This window comes from Tupaia chinensis, unplaced genomic scaffold (genome assembly GCF_000334495.1).
Source record: "Tupaia chinensis unplaced genomic scaffold, TupChi_1.0 Scaffold140737_1, whole genome shotgun sequence".
Lineage (NCBI taxonomy): Eukaryota > Metazoa > Chordata > Mammalia > Scandentia > Tupaiidae > Tupaia > Tupaia belangeri.
Window position 1 is genome coordinate 31,141 of NW_006200607.1, and position 22,315 is coordinate 53,455.

The 22,315-nt window shown below is 34.2% G+C and overlaps 1 protein-coding gene across 1 annotated transcript; it reads right to left on the bottom strand.

The window, feature by feature from the left end:
* Positions 1-933: 933 nt before the first annotated feature.
* On the bottom strand, positions 934-1,872 carry LOC102501497 (olfactory receptor 2L13). The gene has a single exon (XM_006162819.1). The coding sequence runs from the start codon at positions 1,870-1,872 to the stop codon at positions 934-936; it is 939 nt and encodes a 312-aa protein (XP_006162881.1).
* Between the last annotated feature and the right edge of the window lie 20,443 nt (positions 1,873-22,315).

A 22,315-nucleotide genomic window follows, 5' to 3' on the forward strand; every position in this document is an offset into this window, starting at 1 on the left:
TATTTTTATTTAGATTTATTTATTATTTAAAAATTTATTATTATTCTTACAGTAAATCGCTATACATCATTTAGATTCTAAAGAGACTTTACCCAACTTGATTTACACCTCAGTCCAGCCAGTTGAGACCATTATTTTTTAGAGGTGTTTGCTATAGGGCACGTGCACGCATCACAAAGACAGAGAGACAGAGAGGTAGAAAGTGAGAAATCACTTCCCAGGAGAGATGGCCATGCCACAATCCCTTCTCCTCCATTCCCTTCTTGGAATCCTAAGCATGCACACATGAGTTTAAGTCACTGGGTCAGGGACTGAAACCACAGTCAACTACGTGGGAGGTCAGTGACATAGCCATTGCACTAACTGCTGGTCCCAGTTGAGACTATTATACACATACTTGTCAACAGATAATATATCTTATCTGTGTCCTGTATGAGTATATTTGCATATGCCACATTAAAGCTCTCTTAAAATATTTTTATTGAATACTCTAAGGTTTTGAGGACCAAATACAAACACTGACCCTGCGTGCCTATTGGCCAAGGGAGACGTGCAGGGCTCTATATGGTGCTCTCTACGTGTACTATACACAAAGACTTGGGAGAGCTAAAAATTATATCCATAACTTTATGCCAGTAATATGTAGAGATTATATAATCAATGAATACAAGTATTATTATATTAATATTGATAATATGTGTACAAACATATAATTTTATATATTGCATCTTATACTATACACTTAATATCAAAGTGATTGATATAGTATTCGTTATAATGGTGTTTTAAATTAAATAAATATATTCACATTTACAATAATAATTATAAGTACATTTATGGCTGACATTGAATTTCCATTGGACAAGATTGCTCTAGAGTGTTGTGATCAACATGCAAAGAGTAAACAAAGAACAGCAGTAAAGATTACCATGATTATTTTCTCATTAAAGAGAATATCCCAAACACTCTTGTCATTGCCCCCAGGACCTCCTTATTCCTCAGGCTGTAGATAATGGGATTGAGCATGGGGGTGAGGATGGTGTAAAACACTGCCAGAATCTTATCTTCTGCAGGTGAGCGGAGATGCCTGGGCCTAAGGTAGGTGTACGCAAAAGGTGCACAGTAAAAGGTCACGACAGTTAAATGTGTTGAACAGGTGGTGAAGGCCTTCTTTCTTCCTTCCTTTGAGTGCATATGGTAGACAGTGAAAAGCACTCGGCCATAGGAAGTAGTGATGCCAATGAAAGGAAGGAGAAGAAATAGACTTGTGCTCACAAACACCAGGTACTCATGGACCCAACTGTCTGTACAAGAAAGAGCCAACATGGCTGGGACATCGCAGAAGAAATGATTGATAGCTCTAGACCTGCAGTACGGAATATGGAGGATGTAGACAGTGTGTGCCAAGGCATTGATGGAGCCAAGTATCCAAGACCCTAAGATCATCTTTACACACATCCATTTACTCATGCGGATGGGATAATGGAGGGGATGGCAGATGGCCACATAGCGGTCATAGGCCATGGAGGCCAGGAGTAAGCCCTCAGAACCCGCCATCGTCAGGAAGAAGAAGCTTTGCACACCACATCCCAGGAAGGAGATGGCTTTCTGTCCAGAGAGGAAGTTGAATGCCATCTTGGGGACAGTAGTGGAGATACACATCAGGTCCATGAGGGAGAGCTGGCTGAGCAGAAAGTACATCGGTGTGTGGAGACGAGGATCCACACGTATGAGGTGAATCATTGCTGAGTTACCCACAGAGGCCAGGAGAAACACGAGGACAATGAGCAACAAGAAAAGTAGGCCAATTTGGTTTTGTGGAAACAACCCCAACAAAATGAAATCATCTGAACTCTGATTCCATTTCTCCATGACAGGCTGTGACTTCCTTGAGGAAGAAAACTAAAAACAAAAAAGAATGCACAAAACATGAAATAAAACAAAAAGAAGAAAAAGGAGGTGACTTTACTGTTTGTTTTAAGTAAATTGATTTTTCTCCAACAGTGTGCCTTTTGCTGAATCAATTTCAGTAGTTGAACTGAATGCTCCATTTATGATTGCCTCCTAGAAACATCTCAGTCCTATTTTTGGTATTAAAATATTTAATTGACATGTTAGAGTTGTATATATTTAGGGGCCAGTACAATTTGAATGTATGAATACAATGTGTAATGATCTAAGCAGAGCAATAAAAAAGGTCCACCACCTCAAACATTTATCATTACTTTTAAATATTCAAAATCCTTTTTTCTAGCTATTTTTAAATAATCATTGGATTGTCTCCAGCTATAGTTCCTCTATTTTTCTATAGTGCTATAAAACTCATTCTGTATCTATTAACCTTTTTCTAGTACCATAGCTAGCAAAGATGAGAAAACTAAAACATCCCTTCCTGAATAACTCCTGCTTGACTCACTCATGAGTGATGGACCAGTCACAGCCAATGAAGAAGGCAGGAATCCCTGCATTTCTAAGGTGCCGATTTGACAAAGCACATTTACAATAGGAACAGGCCGGGGCCAGCAGGTAGTGTGGTGGTTAAAGCACCGGATCCCGTGTGGCCTACCACAGTTCTAGTTCTGAACTGTGACTTGAGAATATGCCAGCTTGTGTGCATCCCCAAAATCCCAGGAGAGTGAATGAGAAGGCATTGCAGCATGGCCATATATCTCTTGGGAGTGATGTTCGGTTTCTGTCTACCTCTCTCTGGTGGGTGTGTGTGAACACTCTGGGGGAAGGAAATAAGAAAACAGGCACATGTGAACCAGCAGCTACAGAAGCCCTACAGAACTTGAAACTGAGGGCATACATTTTCAGATACAAATTTATGAGTTTCATTACACATTTTAAAGTAATGTACACATGGTAAAGTTCACATTTTAAACTTTTTCTTTCTGCCTTTCATATTTGTCTGGAACAACTATTATGAGAATAAGAATATAACATAAGCATGTAGAATACACACATACATGTATATACATATATGTGTGTCTTTATATGTAAAAACACACTATATATGTGCATATACATATGTGTATATATATAGCAAACTTTCAGATGTCATAAATTGTGTGAACCCTTCACATTACTTCATTTATTATAATCTATCCAAAACACAATTCTGTAAACATAATTTTTCAAATATAAAAGTAATATTTATGGTTCTTAAGAACAGATTTCTCAGATATGGCTAGTGATGGGGACCAGCAGATGGAGTAACGGTTACTTCATTGGACTCCCACATAGTCAGCTGTGGTTGAAAACATAGACTCAGCAGCTTAAACTCATGCTGGGCACATGTATATGCATGCACAAGATCCCTAGAGGAGAATGGAGGAAAAGAGATTGCAATGTGGCCAAACCTCCTGGAGAGTAATTTCTCACTGTCTGTCTCTCCAACAAGCACATGTGCCCTATAGAAAAATCTCTCTCTCTGTATATATATATATATATACTCACACACACACATATATTTACTCTCTCTGTATATTATATATATATACACACACATATATATACTTTATCTGTATGTTATATATGTATATGTATATATATATATATATACTCACACACACACATATATTTACTCTCTCTGTATATTATATATATATACACACACATATATATACTTTATCTGTATGTTATATATGTATATGTATATATATATATATATACTCACACACACACATATATTTACTCTCTCTGTATATTATATATATATACACACACATATATATACTTTATCTGTATGTTATATATGTATATGTATATATATATATATATACTCACACACACACATATATTTACTCTCTCTGTATATTATATATATATACACACACATATATATACTTTATCTGTATGTTATATATGTATATGTATATATATATATATATACTCACACACACACATATATTTACTCTCTCTGTATATTATATATATATACACACACATATATATACTTTATCTGTATGTTATATATGTATATGTATATATATATATATATACTCACACACACACATATATTTACTCTCTCTGTATATTATATATATATACACACACATATATATACTTTATCTGTATGTTATATATGTATATGTATATATATATATATATACTCACACACACACATATATTTACTCTCTCTGTATATTATATATATATACACACACATATATATACTTTATCTGTATGTTATATATGTATATGTATATATATATATATATACTCACACACACACATATATTTACTCTCTCTGTATATTATATATATATACACACACATATATATACTTTATCTGTATGTTATATATGTATATGTATATATATATATATATACTCACACACACACATATATTTACTCTCTCTGTATATTATATATATATACACACACATATATATACTTTATCTGTATGTTATATATGTATATGTATATATATATATATATACTCACACACACACATATATTTACTCTCTCTGTATATTATATATATATACACACACATATATATACTTTATCTGTATGTTATATATGTATATGTATATATATATATATATACTCACACACACACATATATTTACTCTCTCTGTATATTATATATATATACACACACATATATATACTTTATCTGTATGTTATATATGTATATGTATATATATATATATATACTCACACACACACATATATTTACTCTCTCTGTATATTATATATATATACACACACATATATATACTTTATCTGTATGTTATATATGTATATGTATATATATATATATATACTCACACACACACATATATTTACTCTCTCTGTATATTATATATATATACACACACATATATATACTTTATCTGTATGTTATATATGTATATGTATATATATATATATATACTCACACACACACATATATTTACTCTCTCTGTATATTATATATATATACACACACATATATATACTTTATCTGTATGTTATATATGTATATGTATATATATATATATATACTCACACACACACATATATTTACTCTCTCTGTATATTATATATATATACACACACATATATATACTTTATCTGTATGTTATATATGTATATGTATATATATATATATATACTCACACACACACATATATTTACTCTCTCTGTATATTATATATATATACACACACATATATATACTTTATCTGTATGTTATATATGTATATGTATATATATATATATATACTCACACACACACATATATTTACTCTCTCTGTATATTATATATATATACACACACATATATATACTTTATCTGTATGTTATATATGTATATGTATATATATATATATATACTCACACACACACATATATTTACTCTCTCTGTATATTATATATATATACACACACATATATATACTTTATCTGTATGTTATATATGTATATGTATATATATATATATATACTCACACACACACATATATTTACTCTCTCTGTATATTATATATATATACACACACATATATATACTTTATCTGTATGTTATATATGTATATGTATATATATATATATATACTCACACACACACATATATTTACTCTCTCTGTATATTATATATATATACACACACATATATATACTTTATCTGTATGTTATATATGTATATGTATATATATATATATATACTCACACACACACATATATTTACTCTCTCTGTATATTATATATATATACACACACATATATATACTTTATCTGTATGTTATATATGTATATGTATATATATATATATATACTCACACACACACATATATTTACTCTCTCTGTATATTATATATATATACACACACATATATATACTTTATCTGTATGTTATATATGTATATGTATATATATATATATATACTCACACACACACATATATTTACTCTCTCTGTATATTATATATATATACACACACATATATATACTTTATCTGTATGTTATATATGTATATGTATATATATATATATATACTCACACACACACATATATTTACTCTCTCTGTATATTATATATATATACACACACATATATATACTTTATCTGTATGTTATATATGTATATGTATATATATATATATATACATATATATATACACACACACATATATATACTTTATCTGTATGTTATATATGTATATGTATATATATATATTATATGACTAGTGATGGAATTATATTTTAATCTGCGTAGCTACTTCTAATTTCTAGTCATTTCAGTATTCCTAATTAGGTCATTGAGTACTATGTATATCATACCTCAGTCAACTCAAATAGCTCAGGTCAAAGCATAGAAAGACTAGAGAGAATGTTTATTTAATTTTTCTGTGGTTTAGTTATCATACCCTCTATAGCAGTGGAGTCAAGCAGTTGCAAATGATAACCAGCTGTGCACATCAGGACATCCCTGACTTATGACTTACATAACTTGGTACTTATTTTCTTGCAATATAATTAACTAAATAAAATTTAAAAGTGAAATTTTAATAATTTAGAATAAGTAAATTGATGTAGAAAAACAACCAAAAAATTAATTAATTTTCCTTTCTGGGTAATTGTTTTGTAGCTTTTCATACCCAGGTCTGTCCTTGGGAATTTTTATTTCTTACTGAGCTCTTTGTAGCCTCCAGTCCCCTTTTACATCACTCTGATACTAGAAATCTGCTTGTTTATTCCACGCCGTCCCCAAAGATGCACAGAATGTGATTGTGACATTTCTTACATTTCAGTGTTTGTCGCCTTCCTTCACTTGGTCTCAGTGTATGATTCTCCACATGTGTGTACTCTTTTGTCTCAGGACATGTGCTTCCACATTCTGGTATAGATATGTTAGTCATCTTGAGTAATTTATTTTCTTGGTAGGGGGAGAGATTTTTCACACAGAGCTAGTGCTCACCAAGAGAGAGAGATCAAGAGACAAAAAGGGAGAAATCACCTTCCCAGGAGGATAGTCAGCCCACAATCCCTTCTTCTCCATTCTCCTCTCAGGATTTCAGGCACACACACACACGGCCCGTCATGAGTTTCAAGCATCCAAGTCTGGGCCTCGAACCACACTTAACCATGTGGGAGTCCAGAGACATAATCATTATGCCCTCAGCTGGCCTTTGATTATTGATTTTTCAGTAGTGAAAAACAGCATTTAACAGTTTCTTGCAATAATTCAGATGTCACTAAATAATCAACTGCCACTTCATGTAACTTTATTAATAGAATTCTGAAAAAGCATATGACATGAAAATATGGGAATGCATTTTTCTGGCTGTCTAATTGATAAATATTTTCATGGTTTAATATCTTATTTTTATAACTGTTTCATTGACAACAATGAGAAGTTATACTGTGTATTCTTGTAGGGGACGAGAGAGAGGCTCACAGACATGCTTGCTTACCAGCATTATGATACACTCACTCCCTCAGAAAATATTCACAGGAGGAGGGCTGCAGGGAAAGCCCACCTAGGTGAGCAGGCAATGGAGATGAGAAGAAGAGTGTTCTCTGTACAGGGCATAAAGGGCATTTTTGTAGGGAATAACATTGACTTTTTCCTGAATGACATGGGAAGCAGGGGAGTATGGCGTGATCTCAGCTCTTGGGAACTCACACAGGATGCTTCAGGTGAGTGAGGGTCTCACAGAGGAGTATAGGGAGGAGACTTGTTGAGGGGCTCAAAACCACTGGGAATCTTCTCGTTTCCAAAGAAATCCATGCATCTGGGTACTCACTGAGGCCTGGCACATGAGGACATTTGGTCATCCATTTGGGATGGGGTGGTGCCTGGCTAGTCCTCCTGCCTCTATGCCCCACACAGTGACTACAGCATGGTAGGCTCTCAGTATATCTCCCCAGTGAAATAAATCAGTCATGTCAGTCTTTAAATTAATAGAACATGGCCACATATGTTCAGAAACCACTCTTTAGTGTAAATATCCTGGCAAGAGAAGAGAAGAGTCTCATAGGGTACTTTCTTTATTTTTTGGTTACTCAGGATTAAATCTGAGGGAAGAAAGGAACCAGCAGGCCTCCTAGGAGATGGCCCATGAGTAGCCAAGAATGAGCCCTGAAGAGCCAACTCTAAGTTCACATGTCCCAGGGTCGGTCATTTGCAAGGGAGACATGTGTTTGCCTTTCAGCTCTCTGCTGCATGGATCAAAGCTCAGAGTATCAGAAAGAATGTTTGATGGTAGTCAGTACAAACACTATATTTAATTTCCTAAGTTGAAATTGGCACGTAGTTGCATGATGGGGAAATAGTACAATCTCAATTCTGCAAATCTAGGACCTGAAATGTTTAGGATTTATGAGATTAGAGTTAGAGCTTTGGGATTATTTCCAATGATATGCAACAACTTTCTTTATTAGGTAAAGTACGTTAAAAATGCACCAAATGTACATAAAACACCACCCTCTTAATTGCACTAAAACTTAGAATATTGTGATAACAATGTGAGTCTAAGAATAGTGTTTTCCTTGGCCATCCTAAGAGACATATTGCTGAAATTTATAGAATGCGAAGAGAAGACCACTAAATTTACAGAATCTAATGTATGTTAGGACAGCCAGCACAGGGTCTTGAATTTATTTTAGAAAAGTTATAAATTATCATGCTTCTACAAAGTCTTAGAATGATAGCCCAAGACTTATAGACAATTTGTCTCTCACTCTCAGCTCCACCAGCCCCAATCACTTCCCAGGACAGCTCTGGGGAGGGAAGTGTGTGTGTTCAGCACAGGCTACATCCTCATGGAAGGCTACCTCTCATCCATTCTGTAACCTGACCACCAAGGGTGTCAGCCCAGATTAATTAAGTACCTCAAATTAGGTCACACCACCTGAGAATAGCATGTTGAGATTTCTACGAGGCTCACAGTCCCTCCTTTATGTTGTAAGTTCACTCATGCCTTTTTCCATTTTGGTATGCAATGGCCTGTTCTCTGTGTGGTGAAAGGTTTCTGTATAAAAGGAAAATTGCGGAGGCAGAGCACTGACGGGATGGGGAGGTGTGGTGTTATCGGTTGAAGATATTTTGATCAACCGGACGGGAGAAATGTTCACATATTGAAATGCTCACATTGTAAGCTAAACAATGTGATTGAATGTATATAAAAAATAAATTAATTGGGACCAGCAGTTAGCATAATGGCTATGTCGCTGGACTCCCATATAGTCAACCGCGGTTCGAGTCCTGGATCTGGTGGCTTAAACTCATTCCGGGCGCATGTGCGTGCGTGCCCAAGATCCCGAGAAAGAATGGAGAAGGGATTGTGGCGTGGCCATACCCTCTGGGGGGTGATTTCTTGCTTTCTATCTCTCTGTCTCTCTCTGTCTGGCGAGCGCACGCGCCCTATAACAAAAATCTCTCCAAAACAAAACAAAAAAATTAATTAATTAAAAAAAAGAAAACTGCATCTCCAAATATCCCCCGGGATTGGAGCCATCCAAAGTCAATTCAGTACAATAACATCACTGCGACTCACCTTGGCTGATGTCTTGGAGCTCCTGTCTGTGAAGGATGTAGCTCTGCAGGGACACCAGTGCTTGCTCAGTCCCATGAAGTATCTAAAACATCTAAGCACCCACCTATGTTCACATGTGCTATCAGTCTGCTGAGAGGTCATGTCACTGGCCATAGGTCTTGATCCTCTTCAAAATGCTCTTTCTGACATGACAATGTCTACTTTCTCTGAAAAAATGCATGAGAAGAAAATCCTGAGGAGTGTTTGGAGCACTGATCCCTTACTTCTCCTCCCACCATTGACTCTGTTTATTTTCAAATCAGAAAATGACTTCACCCTCTCTTGTGAAGTGTTAATCTGTTTGTTATCTATTGCTTTGTTAAAAACATCTTTCATCTTATTGCCTTGGTCCACTGGAAGCTAAAGAAGACATTTCACAAAAATCCCCTCCTGTGCTACTTTGGAAGACAGAAGGATGAGTTTCTATGCTTTATAATCAGAACCTACATCATCAAGTCTTAGCTATTCCTGTTTTTCTGCTAATCGATCCCCAATGTCCAAGTCTACAGGGACTAACACTTTGGACATTTCACTGAACTTTAATGTTTTGGTGATTAACTCAGTTCTAAATTCAGTGTAAAGTCAACTAACCTAGTTAAATCTGTTGCATTTGATTGGTACCTAGAATTAGAAGAAAGGCAGATGCACTTCATTATTTTAAAATATTATTTGAGAACTTCAGAGATATTAGATAATGTTCTTTGAAATGCCTTCATTTTCTAAATTAGACAACTAAGAACTTAAACACAGAAATCACTTATGAGGATGAGGGAAACTCACCACTGGTGAACTTCCAGAAGGAATTCTTGGTGATTGTGTCTAAAACAAATGATAACATAAGCCATTTCATCGGCTACCATGAGAGTTCAGCAGCCCACTTTTACAACCTCACCTCCCTGGCCCATAGCGAGAATGGACAGGGGAATGCAGGGAGACATCTACATCCTATGTGCTCTGCCCATTTCAAGGACCAGCATGAGGGATGAACAGCCTAGCAATGCTGCCTTCCCTTTTCCAAACTCATCCCCTGGTCCATAGCTAAAAAGTGGAGGGTGGGACCCTTTTCATTTTTTTTTCTTTTTCTGGCTCCTTTATTTTGCTAATTACTCACTCTCCTCCTCCCACATAGGACAGGGGCATTTCAGGGAGATGTTTCCATCTGAGGTGCTCTGCCCATTTCTCATGTAGCACATGGTTTTATGTCTTTTGTTTCTTTTTTTCTCTTTATATTCTTTTTTCAATTTTGTATTCTCTTTTTCTTCTACCTTATTTATTCATTTTGTTACTCAGCTTCCACCCTGTGAGAGTATAGACAGGTCTAGGTGCATAGTGTCCAAACATCTGAATTTGGTAGGCTCGGAGAAATCCTCACTTTTTCCCCTGAACCAGTTGCAAAAGGTAGATACTCCTCTTCATAAATCTGAATTCAGAACTCTTCCTGTGGACACCACATTGCAAAATACAGTAGAAGAGAGAAATTGGCACAGAAGAACCTCACACTAAAGGGAAATACACAAGTTCACAGCTGCAGAAATCTTCTCCAACAAATTAACCAAAAGTGAATACATCGCCAAATGACTAAAAATCAGAGAAGAACTACACATTTGAGAAAATGAAGTAACACATCTTCAACAAGGGAGCACAGTAATTTGTCTCCAAGTATAGAAAAATTAGAAGAAATTATTGCTATGTCATAAAAAGAATTCAGAATGTTTATGGCAACAACACTCTATGAGATGGAAGAGAAAAAAATAAAACATTGAACTCCAGAAGATGAAGATGTTCCTTCATGACTTGAAAGAGGAGATAGGCAATATGAAGAAATAATCAAACAGAACATTTAAAGGTGAAGACTGTAATGCAGGAGATCAAAACCTCCCTTAAAGGTATTAAAAGCAGATTAGATCATGCAGAAGATTGAATCTCGGAAGTAGAAGACAAAACCTTTGACCTAGAAAAAAATCACAAAACATGAAAAGATAACTCCCCCAAAATGAGATTAATATACAGCAAATACTAGATACCATTAAACGCCCAAATATCCAAATAATTGGTATCCCAGAAGGTGTAGAACCTAATAAGGGCACTGATAATCTATTTCAAGAAATTCTGGATGAAATCTTTACAAACCTAAAGAAGCATTCAAACATTCAGACTCAATGAATACAAAGAACCCCAAATAGAATCAACCCAAGAAGACCCTCTCCATGGTACATCATAGCCAGATTGGCCAAAATCACACATAAATAAAAGATTCTAAAAATGGCAAGAGAGAAATGTTGGCATTATTACAAAGGTTATCCCATTAGACAAACATTGGACCTCTCAGTGGAAACAATGCAAGCAAGGAAAGAATGAAAAGATATATTCAAAGGGTTAAAGGGGGAAAAAATCGACAAAGATTACTATACCTGGCGAGATTATCCTTCAAATGGGGAGAAAAAAATTCAAAACCTGAATTTTCCAACACCAGACCAGCTTTTTAGTACTGAAGAGAGTGTTACACTAGGAAAACTAAAGAGACAGGCATAAGAGAACAAAAAACAGCCAATAGAAATGAAAACTCCATGTCAGGTAGACTCTTCAGTATTTTTGGTGCAAGCCACTAGTCATGTTTTCACTTTCCTTGGAGAGCCTAATGTTTTGATTTGTTTGATTTCTTGTTTAAGGTTCTATCTCCAATTGTGCTGTTTTTATACACTACAAAAGTTATTGTGACCCAAATGAAAAAGAAATGTATTTGTGCCAATGTTAAATTCTTTGTATGTTATAGATCAGAAATACTTTGGAATCACTTTTAGAAAAATTAAGTTTCAGATCAAATCTGTTTCTTTTCTTTTTAAAGTATATTTACTTTTAAAGTACTTTTGCTAAAAAGAAAAAAGTGCTGAGTATTGCCACAATTAAAAAAAAGAAAGAAAGAAGGACGGTTTCTGACACACTGATATTATGTGGGAGACATTATCACATTTGAAATGGTGCTCAGCTCTCTGTGTAAAGAAATTTGTGTCAATGGGCATTCCAAAATTGTATGAGATTCTTAAATATCTGTTATATATCAGTATATTATTAGTCATGCTTGTAATGTTAAATAGTTCTAATGTAGTTTGTTGTAGAAACTATCAAATATGTCAGTTTTGGGTTGTGGCAAAATCAGATCTTGAATCATGCCCATTTTAAGTTTTTGTTGTTCATAGTTAATTACTTTATTCTGATTCTCTTTCCAAAACATTTTGTAATAGGTTACAATCCAAAAGTTACTTCCTTTAAGGAATTAATGAAAAAGATCGTGATAAGGATTCTTGAATGTAGGTTTTTGATAACTTTGAGATCATATTTCTGAACTTTTAGGATTTAAATGGAAAGATCAGACCACAGTAACATAGTAAAATCAACAGAAGAGAGATTAATTACATGAGACTGAACTGGTGAACTAGAATTTTATGATTTTTGACAAAAACATTGCTGATTTTCTTCCATGCTTTGTTTTCTAGATTTAAGGATTTTTGTTTTCTTTTAAACTGGATAGCTTCATGACTTGAAAGAGGAGATAGGCAATATGAAGAAATAATCAAACAGAACATTTAAAGGTGAAGACTGTAATGCAGGAGATCAAAACCTCCCTTAAAGGTATTAAAAGCAGATTAGATCATGCAGAAGATTGAATCTCGGAAGTAGAAGACAAAACCTTTGACCTAGAAAAAAATCACAAAACATGAAAAGATAACTCCCCCAAAATGAGATTAATATACAGCAAATACTAGATACCATTAAACGCCCAAATATCCAAATAATTGGTATCCCAGAAGGTGTAGAACCTAATAAGGGCACTGATAATCTATTTCAAGAAATTCTGGATGAAATCTTTACAAACCTAAAGAAGCATTCAAACATTCAGACTCAATGAATACAAAGAACCCCAAATAGAATCAACCCAAGAAGACCCTCTCCATGGTACATCATAGCCAGATTGGCCAAAATCACACATAAATAAAAGATTCTAAAAATGGCAAGAGAGAAATGTTGGCATTATTACAAAGGTTATCCCATTAGACAAACATTGGACCTCTCAGTGGAAACAATGCAAGCAAGGAAAGAATGAAAAGATATATTCAAAGGGTTAAAGGGGGAAAAAATCGACAAAGATTACTATACCTGGCGAGATTATCCTTCAAATGGGGAGAAAAAAATATTCTCAAATAAACAAAACCTGAATTTTCCAACACCAGACCAGCTTTTTAGTACTGAAGAGAGTGTTACACTAGGAAAACTAAAGAGACAGGCATAAGAGAACAAAAAACAGCCAATAGAAAAGAAAACTCCATGTCAGGTAGACTCTTCAGTATTTTTGGTGCAAGCCACTAGTAATGTTTTCACTTTCCTTGGAGAGCCTAATGTTTTGATTTGTTTGATTTCTTGTTTAAGGTTCTATCTCCAATTGTGCTGTTTTTATACACTACAAAAGTTATTGTGACCCAAATGAAAAAGAAATGTATTTGTGCCAATGTTAAATTCTTTGTATGTTATAGATCAGAAATACTTTGGAATCACTTTTAGAAAAATTAAGTTTCAGATCAAATCTGTTTCTTTTCTTTTTAAAGTATATTTACTTTTAAAGTACTTTTGCTAAAAAGAAAAAAGTGCTGAGTATTGCCACAATTAAAAAAAAGAAAGAAAGAAGGACGGTTTCTGACACACTGATATTATGTGGGAGACATTATCACATTTGAAATGGTGCTCAGCTCTCTGTGTAAAGAAATTTGTGTCAATGGGCATTCCAAAATTGTATGAGATTCTTAAATATCTGTTATATATCAGTATATTATTAGTCATGCTTGTAATGTTAAATAGTTCTAATGTAGTTTGTTGTAGAAACTATCAAATATGTCAGTTTTGGGTTGTGGCAAAATCAGATCTTGAATCATGCCCATTTTAAGTTTTTGTTGTTCATAGTTAATTACTTTATTCTGATTCTCTTTCCAAAACATTTTGTAATAGGTTACAATCCAAAAGTTACTTCCTTTAAGGAATTAATGAAAAAGATCGTGATAAGGATTCTTGAATGTAGGTTTTTGATAACTTTGAGATCATATTTCTGAACTTTTAGGATTTAAATGGAAAGATCAGACCACAGTAACATAGTAAAATCAACAGAAGAGAGATTAATTACATGAGACTGAACTGGTGAACTAGAATTTTATGATTTTTGACTAAAACATTGCTGATTTTCTTCCATGCTTTGTTTTCTAGATTTAAGGATTTTTGTTTTCTTTTAAACTGGATAGCTTCAGCAACTTGTTAATTTTTTTTTGAAAACAGAATTGAAACATAAACTATACTCACTTCCTGACCCTTCCGGAATTGGAAGGTATTTACAAGTATTCTTATTTTGTGGTGGTATGGTTAATTGCATAAGTTCAATAAGACCTGTTGCCTTGCATCAAAAATTGGAAACACTGGTTATTGCCAGGGCTTTGACTAGAATGTCATATCTGTAGATATGGCCAGAAAGCTAAGAAACTAAGTTTGATCTCAAGAAAGCCAACAGAGGGACCAGCAGTTGGAGCAATGGCTATGTCACTGGACTCTCATGTAGCCAACAGCAGTTTGAGTCCCAAACCTGGTGGCTTAAACTCATGCCGGGCACGTGTACGTATATGCCCAAGATCCTAAGAAGAGAATGGAGTAGAAGCGATTGCGGTGTGGCCTTCCCCCCTGGGGGGCGATTTCTCACTTTCTGTCTCTCTGTATCTCTCTGTCTCTCTCTATCTTTTGCCTGGTACCATAAACAGTACTGCCTGGCAGGTAAGTAAAGGATGTCACTTTCTGAGAGTAGCATATGAGGGTGAGGGAAACTCACCACTGGTGAACTTCCAGAAGGAATTCTTGGTGATTGTGACTACAGTAAATGACATTATAACAAAACATTTTCTTAGGTTTGTGAAGTACAAAACTGGACAAATGAATTTCTCTTATTTTGTTTTATATTTCATCATTTTAGATTTTTATAATACACCATATGGTTATAAAATATGTATTTAGTACATGACAATCAAATGAAGGATAATACCATAAACAAATTTTTCTATAGAGAACTTTACATTCTTTTGTTTATTAATTTTTACTCCCTTTGCCTCTCCTGTCTCCCTTACAGTCTCTAGTATTTACAGTTATTCTCTCTACTACCATATCTTTGGATAATTCTGTCTCTGTCACAGAGTGCAGACATTTAGTACAGATTGAGTGGGATATAGAGTGTGTGTCTTTCAAAGTTTGGTTCATTTCACTTAACATTAAGTCTCCATATTCATCCATTTGAATCATTTAATTTTATTCAAATATATATTACTATTTCAATAATATTATAGTATCAACAGGACATATTAGCATATAGTGGTTGAATGGTATTCCCTGATACATATGTGGCACAGGTTTTCAATCCAGTCATCAGTTCTTGAGGATTTAGGCTGATTCCATTATGAACAATTAAGAATACTACTATAATAAACATTGACATACAAGTGTCTTTCCAATAAGTGACTTTCTATCCTTTGGGATTACTGGGTCACAAGGTAGTTCTACTTGCAGTATTTTGAGAAAACTCCATATTGTTTTCCACAGTTGTTAGGATAATTTACATTCCTACGACCATTGTAAGGGAGTTCCATTTTCACCACAGCTTCACCAGCACTTGTAGTTCTTTATTTTTTTTAAATCATAGACATTCTTACTGGGGTTAAATGGTATTTCATCGTGATTTTCATTTGTATCTTTCTTATGATTAGAGACACTGAATATTTTTCTCATTTTTTTTTGGTCATTCATATCATCCTTCTTTTTTATTTATTTAAATTTATTTTATACATTCAATCTCTTAGCTTGCAAAGCGAATTTACCAAAGATGAATATACTTCCTAGCAGTCCAGTTGAGCATAGTATATACATTATCATCGATAGATAATAATCCAATTCTGTTTCCCATAAATGTCTTGCCTCTCTGTTTTTCTCTTTAATTTCTTTCCTCACACTCTCCCCCTTCTCCCGCCCTTTCCCACACTGTCTTCATTATCCCTAACCATTTTCCATGCTTCTATAACCTTTAGTCTTTCCATTTCTGCCACAGAGTGCATCAGACAGTCAGTATGTGTTAAATGGAGACATACACATCTCTCTTTCCTAGCCTGACTTGCTTCACTCAGAAGTAAATCTTCCATATTCATCCACTTTCTATCAAATACCAGAATCTTGTTGCTTTTTTATGGCTAAGCAGTACTCCATAGAGTATATGTGCCACAGATTTTCAATCCATTCATCTGATCTTGGACATTTGGGTTGGTTCCATGTCTTAGCAATTGGGAATAATGCCACAATAAGCGTGAATGTGCAAGCACTTTTCTGACTGAGTATTCTCCTATCCTTTGGGTAGATATCCAGGAGTGGAATTGCTGGATCATATTTTAGTTATATTTGTAGATCCTTGAGGAACCTCTGTATTGTTCTCCACAGTGGCTGGACCAATTTACATTCCCATATGCCTGTCTTTCAGAGGTGTCTATTCAACTCTTTTGCCCATTTTTTTAACTGGATTATTCTATTTTTTTAATAGGTCTGTTTCTTGAATTCGCTATATGTTCTGGTTATCAATCCCTTGTTTAAGGCATAAGTATTTTAAACTCTCATTCTGACAGTTGTCTCTTCACTCCAATTGTTGTTTCCTTTGCTGTGCAGAAGACTTTTAGCTTGATATAATTTCTCTAGTCTATTTTTGGGATTACTGCCTATACTTTACGAGTCCTATTTAAGAAAGCTTTGCCTACTTGCATGTTGTCCCAGAGGTTTCCTAAGTTTTCTATTAGTAGTACATAGTTTGAGGCTTTAAATTTACATCTTTGATCCATTTTTGAGTTGATTATTGTTTGTGGTGGGAGATAGCAGTCCAGCATAATTTTTCTGCGGGTGGATACCCAGTTCCTCCAGCACCAATCGCCTGCACACTTTTCTTTCCTCCACTGCATTGTCTTGTGCCCTTACTCAAAGATCAGTTGGCCTTATATTCTGAGGTGATTTCTGGATTCTCTATTCTGTTCCATAGGTTTATGCATTTTGTGCCAGTACCATGCTGTTTGGATTATCACCACTTTGTAACATTATTTGAAGTCGAGTAGAGATATTCCTCCTACTTTATTCTTTTTACACAGTATTGCCTTGGTGATATGGGTCTTTTGTGATTCCAGACAAATTTTGATTTGTTAAAGTGCCACAAGCAACAGGATTGGAATCACATTGAATATATGAATTAATTGTGTAAAACTGTCATTTTGAATATTTTGATTCTTCCTGTCCAATGACAGATGTCTTTTCTCTCTCTCTCTCCTCTCTCTCTCTCTGTCTTTTTTTCTTTGTTTTTGGAGAGGTTTTCGCTATAGAGTTTTCTCCCCTTTTTTAAAAAATCACATTCAATTTCTTTTTTTTCAGTTTTTATAATAGTTTTTGTAGAAGTCTTTCACTTCTTTGGTTAAGTTTATTTCTAGTATTGTATTTGTTTTGTGGCTATTGCAAATGGAATTTCTTCAATTCTGTCTCAATCTGTTCATTATTGATGTATAAAAATGCTGTAGATTTTTGTATATTGATTTTGTACCTCATACTTTACTGAGTTCATTTATCACTTCTAGGAATTTTTCCATGAATTTACTATGTATATAATCATATCTGTGAAAAGGGACAGCTTAATTTCTTTTTTCCTAGTTAAATGCCTTATATTTTGTTCTCTTGTCTAATTACATTGGTTAGTAATTCTAACACTATTGTCAAAAGGAGTAAAGAAAGCAGGCAGCCTGTCTTATTCAAGTTTTTAGTAGAAAGGTATCCAGCTTTTCTCCATTCAGTGCGATATTGGTAGTGGGTCTGCCATATTTGGTTTTAAGTGTGTTGAGAAATGTCTCTTCTGTACCTATTTTTCTGAGAGTGTTGATTAGGAAGTGCTTTTTGTCCATCTATTTGTGTGATCCTATAGTTTGTATCTTTTCTTCTGTAAATGTGATATATTACATTTATTGTTTTGCATGTTGACCCATCTTTGCATTCCTTGGATAAAACCTACCTGGTTGAGGTATATGATCTTCTTAAATAGATGTTGGATTTGGTTTGGTAGTATTTTGTTGAGGAATTTTGTCTCAGTATTTATCAGAGATATTGGTCTGTCATTTTTTCTTTTTCTTTTTCTTTTTGTTTGTTTGTTTGTTGTCTTTGTCTGCTTTTGGTATTATGTTGATGGAGGCTTTATAAAATGAAATTGGGAGAGTTCTTTCTTTGTGGATCTTTAGAAAGACTTTGAGGAGAATTTGGGTTAGCTCTTATTTAAAACTTTTGTAGAATTCAGAAGTGAAGCCATCAAGACTTGGGCTTTTCTTAACTGGGAGACTATTTATTACTGTCGATTTTATTACTTGTCAATGTTTATTCAGGCTTTCTATTACACCCTGATCCAACCTAGGTAACTTGTACCTGTCCAGAAATTTGTCCATCTCATCTCAGTGTTCTAGTTTGTTGTCATATGGTCACTTGTAGTATTGTCCTATAATTCTTGCTATAGCCGAGATAGCAGTTGTAATATTACCAGGTGTGTTACTGATTTTATCTATCGGTTCTTTCCTCTGTTTTTCATATTAGTCTAGTTAATAGTTTTTAATTTTCTTATCCTCTCAAATAACCAGTTTTTTGTTTCATTTTTTAAAAATAATTATTTCGGGGCTGGCAGGTGGCATGGTAGTTAAGGGCGCTGGACTCCCACATGGCCAACTGCGGTTAGAGTCCCAGACCTGGCGGCTTGCTTTCTCACTTTCTCTTTCTCACTCTGTCCCTCTCTGGTCAAATTAAAATACACAAATAAAGTTAAATAAAAATAATTCCTTAAAAAGTAATAATAATTCTTTCATCCTCTTTTGTATTTATTTCAGCTTTACTCTCTACTATTTCTTCTCCTCTTTTATTTATGGGTTTTGTTGCTGTTCCTTTTCCAGTTCCTTGAAATGTGATGCTGAGTTATTTATTTGCCACCTTTCTATTTTGTTTCCTCACGAGCACTAATTGCTACGAATTTCACTCTTATAATGGCATTCATTGTTTCTCAAAGGTTATGGAGACTGTTGTGTTCATTATGCTGTTTCAATATATCATTTAATTTCAGTGTTAATTTCTTTAGTAGTTCAGAAGTCATTGAAGAGTAAGATGTTTAGTTTCCATGTTTTTGTGTATTTTCAAGAACTCTTACTGTGGTTGATTTCAAGTTTAATTCTATTTTGATTAGAAAAGGTGATATGGTTTCTATACTTTTTAAAATTCATAGTGGGTTATTTTTGTTTGTTTGTTTTTGTTTGTTTATTTGTTTTTTCACCATATCAATCTTTGGTCAATATCTGAAACTGTTCCATGTAGAAATGATGAAAAAATATTTTCTAGTTCCTGAATGAAATGCTCTATATATGTCTGCCAGGTCCGTTTGGATTATGGTATCGATTTTGTCTAGATGACCTGTCCAGTAGTTACATTGAGTTCCCTACAATCAGTATGCTGTATGCTGCAGTTTTTTCACCCTTTGATCTTACAGTCTTTTTTCTTTCCCTTTATTTCTGTCTGCATGAAAGAATATTTTTCCAGCTCTTCCCTTTCAATCTATGCATACCTTTGATCATGAAGTGTGTTTCTTGTAAGCAACATATAGAGGGATTCTGTTATATTAATCCATTGAGGTGTGTCTTCTAGTAGGAAATTTAATCCATTAACACTTAATGTTATCAGTACATGCTGATTCATCTCTGTCATTTTGTCACTTTTTTGTGTGGTTTTTTTGGAGAGTTTTTTTGTTGTTGTTGTTGCTTTGTTTTTTGTTTTTTCCCTATAGGGCGTGTGTGCTTGCCAGAAAGACAGAGAGAGACAAAGAGACAGAAAGTAAGATATCAGCCACCAGGGGGGATGGCCACACTGCAATCCCTTCTCCTCTGTTCTCTCAGGATCTGATATCCAGCTTTTCTCCATTCAGTGCAATATTGGTAGTGGGTCTGCCATATTTGGTTTTAAGTGTGTTGAGAAATGTCTCTTCTGTACCTATTTTTCTGAGAGTGTTGATTAGGAAGTGCTGCATTTTATCAAATGCTTTTTGTCCATCTATTTGTGTGATCCTATAGTTTGTATCTTTTCTTCTGTAAATGTGATATATTACATTTATTGTTTTGCATGTTGACCCATCTTTGCATTCCTTGGATAAAACCTACCTGGTTGAGGTATATGATCTTCTTAAATAGATGTTGGATTTGGTTTGGTAGTATTTTGTTGAGGAATTTTGTCTCAGTATTTATCAGAGATATTGGTCTGTCATTTTTTCTTTTTCTTTTTCTTTTTGTTTGTTTGTTTGTTGTCTTTGTCTGCTTTTGGTATTATGTTGATGGAGGCTTTATAAAATGAAATTGGGAGAGTTCTTTCTTTGTGGATCTTTAGAAAGACTTTGAGGAGAATTTGGGTTAGCTCTTCTTGAAAACTTTTGTAGAATTCAGAAGTGAAGCCATCAAGACTTGGGCTTTTCTTAACTGGGAGACTATTTATTACTGTCGATTTTATTACTTGTCAATGTTTATTCAGGCTTTCTATTACACCCTGATCCAACCTAGGTAACTTGTACCTGTCCAGAAATTTGTCCATCTCATCTCAGTGTTCTAGTTTGTTGTCATATGGTCACTTGTAGTATTGTCCTATAATTCTTGCTATAGCCGAGATAGCAGTTGTAATATTACCAGGTGTGTTACTGATTTTATCTATCGGTTCTTTCCTCTGTTTTTCATATTAGTCTAGTTAATAGTTTTTAATTTTCTTATCCTCTCAAATAACCAGTTTTTTGTTTCATTTTTTAAAAATAATTATTTCGGGGCTGGCAGGTGGCATGGTAGTTAAGGGCGCTGGACTCCCACATGGCCAACTGCGGTTAGAGTCCCAGACCTGGCGGCTTGCTTTCTCACTTTCTCTTTCTCACTCTGTCCCTCTCTGGTCAAATTAAAATACACAAATAAAGTTAAATAAAAATAATTCCTTAAAAAGTAATAATAATTCTTTCATCCTCTTTTGTATTTATTTCAGCTTTACTCTCTACTATTTCTTCTCCTCTTTTATTTATGGGTTTTGTTGCTGTTCCTTTTCCAGTTCCTTGAAACGTGATGCTGAGTTATTTATTTGCCACCTTTCTATTTTGTTTCCTCACGAGCACTAATTGCTACGAATTTCACTCTTATAATGGCATTCATTGTTTCTCAAAGGTTATGGAGACTGTTGTGTTCATTATGCTGTTTCAATATATCATTTAATTTCAGTGTTAATTTCTTTAGTAGTTCAGAAGTCATTGAAGAGTAAGATGTTTAGTTTCCATGTTTTTGTGTATTTTCAAGAACTCTTACTGTGGTTGATTTCAAGTTTAATTCTATTTTGATTAGAAAAGGTGATATGGTTTCTATACTTTTTAAAATTCATAGTGGGTTATTTTTGTTTGTTTGTTTTTGTTTGTTTATTTGTTTTTTCACCATATCAATCTTTGGTCAATATCTGAAACTGTTCCATGTAGAAATGATGAAAAAATATTTTCTAGTTCCTGAATGAAATGCTCTATATATGTCTGCCAGGTCCGTTTGGATTATGGTATCGATTTTGTCTAGATGACCTGTCCAGTAGTTACATTGAGTTCCCTACAATCAGTATGCTGTATGCTGCAGTTTTTTCACCCTTTGATCTTACAGTCTTTTTTCT